Raw genomic sequence first — 11,285 nt, forward strand, 5'->3', positions numbered from 1 at the left:
CCGGTCGCGGCCGGGGGGCGGGGCCCCCGCTGGCGGGAGCGGAGGAGCCTCGGCACGGCCGCGCTGCGGGGGAGAACGGGCGGGCGGTGCAAAGAGCCCCTCTGGTTCGCAGCTATTAGTTTTTTGTTGTTTCCTATCCCGTAATTTTCATCCGGCGTTTGTGAGGATATAGACAGGGCTTGCCATAGTCGGGAATTTACTGCCTAGCATTACGATGGATTCGGGATCTACCTGTGCTCACAGGATGAACGTTTCAGCAATCAGTATTTCTGTTCTGCACTCTTTTCTGCTCTGGGAACTGTGAACTAAGACCAAACTGGCCTTGTTCTCACAAGGAGCTTTTGCAATTCATAGCCACGTGCTTTAATCAATTAGTGACAACCTGCGCTTACATCTAGTGATGCTTCTTGGAAGCTTCCTAAAGGAGTGAGTTGCAGGGATTGCCCAGAGTAGTCCCTCTGTACTATGGTTGACATGACTTCTGATCTGTTTAGGAAAACGTTAAAGATGTCTGCCTTCCGCCTGCCAACAACAGGATTGTGTTGTCTGGATTTGAAATGTCTTGTGACCAGCATCTTGCCAGAATACAGGAAATGTGTGTGCTTGGCCAAACAAGTATCATGGGAGTGTTTGCTTCCAAGATGTCAGTCATCACCTGCCTGTATTCTGAGTTATGTTTCTTTGCCTTTAGGGAGTGGATTGGCTGTTCAGGCCAGCAGTGGATTGTGTCAGGCTCTTAGGTCTTATTTTTTATGAGGGTACGAGGCATGAGTGTGTCGTCACTGGCTTAGATGTATATTAAAATCTGATATGTCTGAAAAAGAGTGTTTGTAATGCAGAACTGGGATTTCTCTACTGTCACAGTATACGTATACTCATTCTTTATGCAAAATGCCTGATCTCTTTAATTGCTGTAAGTAACTAGAAGCTCAGGTTTGTGTTTGTGCATGTGCCCTTGCTCTCTCCTGAAAGATGCTTGAAGTCCACATAGAAAAAGACAGTAAGTAAGTGTTTGATTTTAAAAATTGCTGAATTAGTTGGGACTGCTAATGCGGGAATTTGCCACCTTACTGGAGCAGTGGCAGAGGTGTGCTCAGAGTTGTCCATGTCTGTGGGGAGTGGTGTGTCTGATGTGCTTGTAGTAATACAGGGAATTTCAGTGTTGTTTTGCCTCCTCCAAGAAGGGGCTCAATTTTTTCCTATGTGTGAATGATCACTAAGATTCTCTTTCAGAGATCGTTGAGTAATTCTTTCTTTTGCACAGGATTATTTTGGTGTCTGTTCAGAGGTAATAATCAAGGACAATGTTGTGGTGGTTTATGAGGTGCTGGAGGAGATGCTGGACAATGGCTTTCCATTGGCAACAGAGTCTAATATTCTTAAGGAACTGATAAAACCTCCTACTATTCTGCGAACAGTCGTCAACACCATCACAGGTACAGGGAAACAAGAAGAAGATAAACTGGGGAGTCCAGGTGGCAATATTTCTGCATAAGTAAATTAGGACGTGGGTGAAGAAAATTTATGTTGTCCCATACCACTCATGCAGCACAGGTATATTTAGGGAGTCACGTGTTACTGCTTTGCTTTGAGGTTCCTTCCAATTTCAGCACCAGCTGCACTTTGGTTTTACATTTTGTTTTGTCTGATTTGGGGTTTTTTAACCTAAAAAACGTCAGATTACATTTTCAGTTACAGCCATTGACATGACTTCCAGGATGAGTTAGTTTGATGTGAGTTTACACATCCCCATGTGTAGACACTTCCCCATGCATTACCGTGGTATGTTTTAGAGCTGGGTGTAAGAGAGATGTACATTTCTGGAGTACAGGGAGTCTGGAAGAGTAACTGCTCTCCTACAAAGAAATAGAGGTTCTCAGGGATTAATTACAATTAAGCTCTGTGAGGGCAAGGACTTGTTCTGCACCATTGCCTAACTTCTGTGGTTGTTGATTCCCTTTCTTTTTCCAGGAAGCACTAATGTGGGTGACCAGCTTCCCACTGGACAGCTCTCAGTGGTGCCTTGGAGACGTACTGGTGTAAAATATACCAACAATGAGGCCTATTTTGATGTGATTGAGGAGATAGATGCAATCATTGACAAATCGGGTATGAAAGTTGCTTGTGGCTAAGACGAGGATAACTTGTCCTGGTAGTGCCTGAAGAGAGAGTTAGGTTTTCAAATAGGCGCACCTTCATCCAAGTGTGGGAAGCTGTTCCTATTTTTATTCTGGAATGTTGCTAACTTGTATGTGCTATTCAGTCAAAAATTTTACAGAGGCACCAAGATTTTCACTTGTCCTTGTTCTTGAGGTCTCATAAGCAATTCTATACTGGGAAAATAGAAGATGAGTAAAAATTGTGCATAGCACTTTCTCTTTAGTATTTGTGCATCTTAGTCTTGTTAAAATTGGGAGCTATTTTCATTGGTCATTAAAATGGACATTGCTGGTGTCCATGGTTCTTAATTGAATGAATCTTCTAGCGGACTCATTGGGAATGATAAAAATGTTGAGCAGGCAACATAATGAGCCATGACATTGCATTAAGAAAATAGATTTCCTTCCTCCTCACCAATAGTTTTTCCACTTTGGGATTTTTTGACCAGGTTCACATAACCACCTGTGTTTACTTTATTGTTACAGGTTCCACGATCACTGCTGAAATTCAAGGGGTGATTGATGCTTGTGTCAAGCTGACTGGGATGCCAGACCTTACCCTCTCCTTTATGGTAAAGCTCAAGGATGCATCTTTACTTAAGTATTTTGAAAGGGCTTTCCCAGCCCTGCTGCTAAGATTGCAGTCTCATGATGATGGATTCCAGTACATCAGAATCTAGGTATGCCAGACGAAAAGAGAAAGAAATGACAATGGGAACTCACCAGGAAGTTCAGCAACTTAGAGCCTGAAAGGGCTTTTTCAGATTCTTTGTTTAAAAGCACAGGTAATGTGTGCTGTGACTAAGTTTTTGAGATACAGTGGTGCTTTAAGCAGACATCCGGAAGGGCCTTCTCTTTTATGAGTATGCACCAATGCAATTATGTGACATGACTAAGTTTTATGAAATAGGATTTTAAATATCCTAAAAAAGGATAGAGGTTATTGAGTACTGCTTTCACATGGATATAGCAGCATCAGACGTGTCTGAATGGAGACACCTTCAAGTGGTCAAGAGTGTGTCAAATGGTAGGCCTTCATGGATAAAAGATTGATAAGAAGAGGAGGTCATTTTAAGTTGTATTGCCTTCACAAACCTTGTGACTTTCTTTTTGTTTCAGAACCCTCGGTTATTGGATGATGTCAGCTTTCACCCATGTGTGCGTTTTAAGCGCTGGGAGTCAGAGAGAATACTCTCCTTCATTCCACCTGATGGAAATTTCCGCTTGCTGTCCTACCACGTCAGTGCTCAGAAGTAGGTGATGAATCTGGTGCTGTGAATTACGAAATTTGGATCTTTCTGGCTAGGAAGAGGATAAAAGAAGGAACTTCTAAAGATTAAGTGGCATGTTGAGCCAAGTGAAGTAGAGGTGCATGGTAACTTGCATGTGTCTTTTTTTAAATTACATGCTTTCTCCTTGTTTGGAGCAGTGATTCTATAATTTCTTTCTGGTTAGCCAACATTTTTCAAAGACTACTAGCAGATAAACAAACTAGAGAGGGAAAGAATTAGGCAGAGTAATCAAGCTGTTGATTTCATATGTTTATAAAACTTTTTGGAATAAAACAAGGTAGTTTGGTGCTCCTCTTGGGTTTTTGACATCTCTCTTAATAGAACTGCAAGTTCTTGTCCATGTTTGCACTCTTTTCTTGAAGCAGCTTGCCAAGTACTGTTAGGGGTTACGGGTGCTGAAGAATTTTGCTAGACCTTTGTCAGATTTATCTCTAGTAGATGAAAAGGAGTGGAAAACGCAACTGAAAGCACAAACATGAAGTTCAAGTGCTGCTGCAGTGCCAGGAACTACTTGACAGCCTGGCTGTGACATGCAAAAACATTTCTCATCCTTTTCTCTAGCCTCCTGTTTTATTGGATGTAGTTTCCTGTTCTGATAAAAAAAAATAGGAATCAGCAAGCTTGATTACAAAAAGTGTAATTAAGACTTTGGAATGGAATCCTGACTTTGCTCCTAGCTCTTTGCTCTAGATGGGTGTACGATTTCCTTCTCTTTTAAGCAAATATGAAGGCAAGAGATTGACAAGGACTTTGTGTTTGCATCTTTATTCTAGTCTTGTGGCAATTCCTGTCTATGTTAAGCACAACATCAGTTTCCGTGACAGCAGCTCACTGGGACGGTTTGAGATCACGGTGGGGCCGAAGCAGACTATGGGGAAGACTGTAGAGGGAGTGATGGTCACTAGCCAGATGCCAAAAAGTGTCTTAAATATGACCCTTACACCCTCCCAGGGAACACATGTCTTCGATCCAGTTACAAAGGTAAGAGGAAAGAGAGAAATTAGATAAATTTTTTAAAAACCTTTCTTATACTATCAGAAAATGCAGTCAAGCTGTTCATGCTTACATGAACATTTCCATGAACACTGCTTTGCTGAAGGCAGTATGTTGGGATGAGAACTTTTTCTGAACAACTGCATACTAGGAGTTTTCTTAATCCCCAGAACAAATACCTTAGTGTGTGAGTGGATTGTAGTTCTGGCTACTTGCTGTGTGAAGAAAATCCAAGCACCGGTCTTGTATGATGGGACATTAGTCTGGTGGGTGGCTTACAAACGTCTGCATATCTAGTTGTCATGCCCAGTGATGCATGTTGGTGTTTTGCAAACACTAAGGGTTGGTTAATGGTTTTCATTTGGTTTGGGGTGTTCTGGTTTTGTTGTTTGTTGTTTGAGCCTGAGGAGTTAATTTTTTTCTTCTTGCAAAGTTTAAGCTGATGGGCTTACCCATGGGGCCTTTAGCACAAATAGTGGAAATATTCACAGTAGGCTTTTGGGGAGCCTCATGGAAAGAGAGGGAGAACAATGGTTCTGAGGTATCTGCTCCTTAGTCCTGTGTCTGGCCGATATGAAAGGCAAGATACCAAGAAAAAGACATTTTTCACAGAGAAACATTAAAAGCTGTCATTGGAAGGGGACTCTTCTTTAGAGGGGGTTAACAGCATTTGAGTTTCACTCCTGCATTTTCTGTTCCTTAAAGTTACTGTCATGGGATGTTGGGAAAATAAACCCCCAGAAACTGCCAAGCCTGAAGGGGAGTGTGAGCCTGCAAGCTGGGACATCGAAACCAGATGAAAACCCCACCATTAACCTGCAGTTTAAAATTCAGCAGCTGGCTATATCTGGTAAGTGATTGTGAGGTAAAGAAGTGGAATGTTCTCTGCTGTGGCAGTGCTCATTCTGCATGTAGCTGAAGTAACTTTGCAAACCTTTTGACGTACGTTCTACCTGAAACGTGTTCTTCAAGCAAAAAAGTTGTCTGCTTTGACTACAGATATATGGATTTGTTCTTTCTGGTGGTCTGTGAAACAACTTACACATACGTTTCCTTGCATTTTGTGCTTACAGACCTATAAAGAGATTTAGGGTATGGATGGGTTTGTAAAGAATGATTCTAACAGTAGTTGACAGCTTTTCTCCGTTCTGTCTACTGCTTGCTAAAACCTTGCCTGTGCTTTTTGCACCGCTGGTACGATCTTCTGTCCCTTTATCCCAAAGGTCTGTCAGCTTTGTTTGTGGCAGCAGTCAGTCTTACGGTGTGTTTGTTTGCCTTTAGGACTGAAGGTGAATCGCCTGGACATGTATGGGGAGAAGTACAAGCCATTCAAGGGGATAAAATACATGACTAAGGCTGGCAAGTTCCAAGTCCGAACCTAGAGGCTCCTGACAGTGAGGAAGAGCACTTTTCCTGTTTCCTCTGTCCCAGGCTGTTGGATGCAGCCTCTTATCCCATCCATCTATTTAGGGCTGCTCCCTTGTCTGTAGTAGCATGAGCTACATGCTCAGAGTGCTGGAAAACAGGGAAAAGTAAGGTTGACCTGAAAACACCTCATCCCTACCTGAGTCTGAATTATTTGGAACAATAGCAGATGGGAGAGGTGCTCTGGTCCCTTAGGATTAGCGAGTCAGCTATGTAAGCTTGTATCACATTTATTTTGCTGTCTTAGAGGAAATTCTAGGGATTTATGGCCTTTTGTAACTCCTCTTCCTTGTATTTTGGTTGGCTTTTTATCCCTTTGTAGATGTTACAAAGTTGAATTTCCACAAACTTCAACTCCAGCGCAATGATCCAGCATCTGCCTTTCTGTATCACTGGGTGTTAGGGTGGAGAGCTGTATAGTTCTTGCCAACAGGGAGAACATCTAGCCATTCTGCCTCAAAAGGACTGGAAGAAGTGGAAGGGTAGATTGTTCCACCCAGGATGGAAAGTTGAGAAGCCTGAGATTGGGGGTGGTGCCACAAAGGGAGGAAGGGAAGAAGTGCATTCTTTCTCTAGATATTTCATAAGGCATCCTGGTCATCAAGTATCTTGAGTCTCTTGAATACAGACTTGAAATACATTCAAATCTTGTAACTGATGGGCGGTGGTATCTCCATGTAATTCTGCTTCTACTCCTATTTTATCAGTGTTTGAAGGTAGGAATTCTCCTAGCTTATTTGGGGAATCAGAAGAGACAGATAGAGGAACTTTTGTACAGACAGTACTGGTGGAAATTGAAGCTGTGGCTACATGAAGATAACCACTGTCCCAGTAACTTGTTGGAACCTCTTTTTGCCTCTGCTTGCCTACTGCAAATGAAGGTGATACTGCTGTTTCCTGTTCACTCATGTCTTTCTTTGAGATAATTGTGACCTGGTACCTTTGTAGTGTTCCTCCTGTCCTACCTCATTTCAGTTCCTGTACCAATCAGGTGCTGTGCAGATGGATTCAAACCTACACCAGATTTTTCACTGGGATCATCTCTTCCTCAAGAGCTGTTGCTATATCTGCCCATTCCAGCCTGTGGTACATCCCTCTGTACAGCAGAAATAGGAAATGAGAGGCATCTGCTCTGTTCATATTGTCTGTAACAGGCTCTTTAGCCACTACATGCCAATGTGTTTTCTCTTGGTAGCAGAACTTGCACCTAAGCTGCTGTACACGTGACCACACACGTGTGGCTGTGGAGTCCAGCATGTACAGTTCATGCTTGTGAACAGAACAGGGTGACCCTAGACGAAGGATAGCATTCATTCCAGCTTGCATGTGGTGGATACTTGCAGTGGATGAGTGGCATCTTGCTTGTGGAATTGCAAGTTCTGGTGCAACTGAAGAATTCCATAGCAGGTGGCATTCTGCTGAGGTGACATTACCGCTGAGCATGTTCAGTGCAAACAAAACCTTCAACAAGGATGTCAATAAAATTAATTTTTACATGTCATCGTGTCATTTCAGAGTGGTTTGTGCAGGCTTTACAAGAAATGGTATTTGACGAGGAAGGTAAATTGTGCCAACTGCATTGTGCATAGTGGGTGCCTTAGGGAGATAAATATCTTTATGCAGTTTGCATTGTAAACCTGGGACTAAGTCACTGTCTGAAAAGCTAAAATTAATTACTTTCTTGGTAATTTTTCTTAGTGTTTGCCAAAAGGAGTGCTGAGCATTTCCTGGAACCTCAAATGAAAATGTCTTTAGGAATGCAGCTGAACCACTTTTGTTTACTGGGTTGGGTATCATGCTAAGGGCAGTGCTTTGATTATGAAGACAATTAAATACCTCATCACCTTCCTGCTCCTCAAGTACTAATACTGTCCTTTGGCTTTGTAGCTTTGATTTTTAAAGAATCTTTTATTCACTGCTGAAGTGATTCATGTTACTCAAGATACTGAAAGGTTTCTTATATACATAAGGGCGTATGGCCCTTATGACATACCAGTCCGAGATGGCTGCAAGTTCCTGTGGAAGATGAAGTAGGGCAGAAGGGGGAAATGCGGAACAACATCAATGGCAGAAGTTGGACATAAGAAGGATTTCTGGGGGGGGAAACATGAGGTGCAGCTGTGCACTTCAGTTCCAACAAATGCTGATGTTGACCTGGGTTCTGAAACTACTTGAGTATGACAATATCAGCTGCAAAGTCAGATGAAAGGAAGCAGGCAGATGGCAGTAGTTACTCCTGGACCTTGTCTCAAGATGGTGCTACTGTGTGCTGGAAGAGGACCAGTAGGGATAAAAACCGTGTAAGAAGTGGAAAAGTTGATGAAAAAATGGAAACCATCTCAAGGACTTTTTTTTATCACGGTGGGATGTAATGGGTAAACAAGCCAGAGAAAGGCAGTTAAATGCACGGAGCTAGGTGGCAGCAACTTCTGAGAAATGAAATGCAAGTTAAAGTAAGGCTGGAGAATACTATTGGACCGGGATTTGGTAAATCTCCCAGATTAAGGACCTATTACAAAATTAAGGATAAAGAAGCATTTGTAAAACTTTGGGGTTGATTCTGGGCCATTCTTTTGGTCAGCTACAGAGAAGATGTCTCAGAAGACAGACAGGATGGAAGGAACAAACAAGAGCAGACAGCAGCCAGGGCTTATCTAGCATTCTTTGTCAAATTGCATATTTCATATAATGGCATTTTCCAAGAATTGGTAATAGCTGTGAGGTAAAACTGTTCTCTGCAGCTTGCATTTTCGTAGGTTCTATTTTTCTAAAAGAGATCAGTGTCAGGTGTGGTTCAGTTACATTTTATTGGTGGCTGTTAGGTCGCATTGAGCTCAAATACTGTATTTAATAGACCGTTTGAATTGCAAAACAAAAGTTGCCTTCCTGAGGACACTGACTCGTGTTACTCAGTGAAATAGTTTAGACTGTTTTACAGGCAGGCTTGGGAATGCCAGGATAGCAAGGCACAAGAGCACTTGGAAGTGGGCTTAGGGGAAATGAAGGGAAATTAATTTGTATTTTTTTCAATGTTAAAATAAAACTAGCAACAACAACAAAAAATCACACCAAAAACCTAAACTGTGACTCTTCATTAGAAAACATTTTCACCTTCCACTGGCTGGAATATGAGACTTGTTGCTGAAGCTAACTGGACTTTTACCACTGCTCCTCTGAGGCCGCTAGAGAAGATCTCTTTGAGGTCAGTTTCTAAGCTGGTAGCTAGAAAGTCACAGGACATTTGTAAAGTTGCCATTTACAAAACCCCTTTGAGAGAGTAATAGACATCTTACCAAATCTCTCTTCTATACCTACTTATATAGTAAGATTCTTTATTTGAGTAGTTGTTGTGCTAGTAGGTTATCAGAGAGCTCCTTAAAAACTGTGAGAGTAAACATTTGGAGTCACAATGTTTTGAATTTCCAAATACAACAGTCTAGCTTGCTAGCTACCGATGGATACCAAAGCTAAATTCCTTTTGTACCCTCAATACCATGTTATCCTTTTGTAAAATGGTAGTTAAACCTGCTTTCTCTTTACAAAACAATGGGACACTCTTAGGATGTGCATAGATGGGACTTAGCGTCACATGGCAGCTGCAGTGCAAGGAAGTAATGCTGATTACTGAGGTTCTGGTTCATGGTGACTTGGTTGTACCTGTCCTGTCTTCTGTTAAAGGACAAAGGCAGCCTTGTGACATCTGATTTGGCCTTTACTTGTGGATGTTAATCTAGCAGGCACTTAAAACAGCTACCAGTACACTTGTCCTGTGTTTTGCTCTGCTGCACAGAAGAGAGAGCTTTTGCTTTCATATCAGATGATAATGCATAGGAATTTAATAGTCAAAAAATGCATTGATTCTGTGGCAGATCAGGCTGGTGTTACAACTTTTTACCTATTCCATTAGCAGGAGCAAAACCAAGTGAAAGAATAAAATGTCCTAATAAGCACGCCATCCTGAATTTGCTCTGAGAGTTTAAGCTCAAACTCAGTTTATTAATCAGTTCCAAACTGAAGAAGCAAGTAGTATGTTGATCTGGAAATAAGCAGCCCATGCCTACAGCTTTTGTTCTTTCTGTTGGAAACCAGCTTCTATTGAAACCAGCTTAAATTACCAAAGTCAAATGGTATAAGGACAGAGCTTAATGTCTTCCAATTGTACAGCCAAGTAAAGAGGGAGATGAAGTTTTCAGGAAATTAAATCCCCTTCAGTTCACACCCATTCCTAAAACAGTATAGCTGCTAAAGAGATACATGATGTTCTCTCTTGGTTTATTCACTCAGGGCCAAAATTAATTTTTTATTATACTTATGTGATTTGATGCAAGGTGAAAGTTTGGTGATGTTGGGGAAAAGAAGGATTAGCTTCTAATCCTCTGTAATAAGGAAAGGAGAGTATTTTAAGAGCATGCCCTTCCCACATATTGCAGTTTGTCTTCCTGTTGTACTGGAACTTGTAAGCATCTGGACAAACAGGAAGCCCTGTCAGCATACTTAAAGTGCCCAGAAGGAAGCTGTGAGGCCATGGTCACAAGATTGCAAGGGGTTCATTTTTCTTTCTCATGAGTTTCATGGTTTCCTGAATCCAGTCAAGATAACGATTCACATTTGTATAAACACCAGGTATGTCTTTGCGGCCACATCCTATTCCCCAGCTGATGATTCCAATCAGATACATACGATCATCCTTCATACAGACCAGAGGCCCTCCAGAGTCGCCCTACAGAGAAGTTGCAGATTAGTAACAATCTCCTTTTCTCTTCGTTTGGTTTTGCACTGTTTTTCCCACTCCCACTGGCTTTAGTGGTGCACTAGTGTTTACAGAAATACCCTATGAAGTATCCTCACGAATCAAGAGCTCTTAGAGTACTTTTACCTAAGTCATGTAAGTTTTATGTTCCAGACTCCCTCAGTGCTCCTCTTATGGGGAGAGACACAGAAAAATGTAACACTAAAGTGTCTAACTTTGTATGGAGCTCATTTATGAAGTGTAGATCAAATGTTGAACAGAACAAAGAGAGGTAGGCCTTTTTTCAAGCTATAAAGATCCAAGGGGTTTTACACTGCTGTGTGTAACAGTAAAACAAAATTATTAAATAGCTGTTTAAACAGAAAGGATGTGGATTGAATGCATACCCTCCTTTTTCCTCATGTCATAGCTGCTTGTTCTCCACTGTCTTTCAGCCTTTCTTCTTCTTTTCTCTACTTTTCAGTAGAGGGGCACCCCCTTTCCTTCTACAGAACCTCCTGCTGAGTGTTTTGCATGCTCACATAACAGAAAATATTAGGAAATGCTGGGGTGGATTTTCCTGTTCAGTTTTGTGGTATTTCCTGTATTTGGGACTTTCAGTCTGTGTTGCTGTGCTGTTTGACTGCTTCAGTGTTCCCTGCCTTTCCCTCCTGGGGGGGGGGGGGG

The 11,285-nt window shown here is 41.8% G+C and overlaps 2 protein-coding genes across 3 annotated transcripts in view; one reads left to right on the top strand and one right to left on the bottom strand.

Annotated features, from left to right (window-relative positions):
- Positions 1-6,216, top strand: part of AP3M2 (adaptor related protein complex 3 mu 2 subunit) — a 7,948-nt gene extending 1,732 nt beyond the window's left edge. Inside the window, exons 3-9 of the mRNA XM_017732652.1 lie at positions 1,265-1,436; positions 1,972-2,109; positions 2,646-2,731; positions 3,279-3,412; positions 4,225-4,432; positions 5,150-5,294; positions 5,726-6,216. Coding sequence (XP_017588141.1) covers positions 1,265-1,436; positions 1,972-2,109; positions 2,646-2,731; positions 3,279-3,412; positions 4,225-4,432; positions 5,150-5,294; positions 5,726-5,826 — 984 coding nt within the window. The 3' untranslated portion in view covers positions 5,827-6,216. The remainder of the gene's footprint in view (positions 1-1,264; positions 1,437-1,971; positions 2,110-2,645; positions 2,732-3,278; positions 3,413-4,224; positions 4,433-5,149; positions 5,295-5,725) is intronic.
- A 3,466-nt stretch (positions 6,217-9,682) lies between these two features.
- Positions 9,683-11,285, bottom strand: part of PLAT (plasminogen activator, tissue type) — a 15,342-nt gene continuing 13,739 nt past the window's right edge. For both annotated transcript variants that reach the window (XM_017732271.1, XM_017732267.1), the window contains one exon: positions 9,683-10,589. In XM_017732271.1, coding sequence (XP_017587760.1) covers positions 10,398-10,589 — 192 coding nt within the window. In that variant the 3' untranslated portion in view covers positions 9,683-10,397. The remainder of the gene's footprint in view (positions 10,590-11,285) is intronic.

This window comes from Corvus brachyrhynchos, unplaced genomic scaffold (genome assembly GCF_000691975.1).
Source record: "Corvus brachyrhynchos isolate BGI_N302 unplaced genomic scaffold, ASM69197v1 scaffold150, whole genome shotgun sequence".
Classification (NCBI taxonomy): Eukaryota; Metazoa; Chordata; class Aves; order Passeriformes; family Corvidae; genus Corvus; species Corvus brachyrhynchos.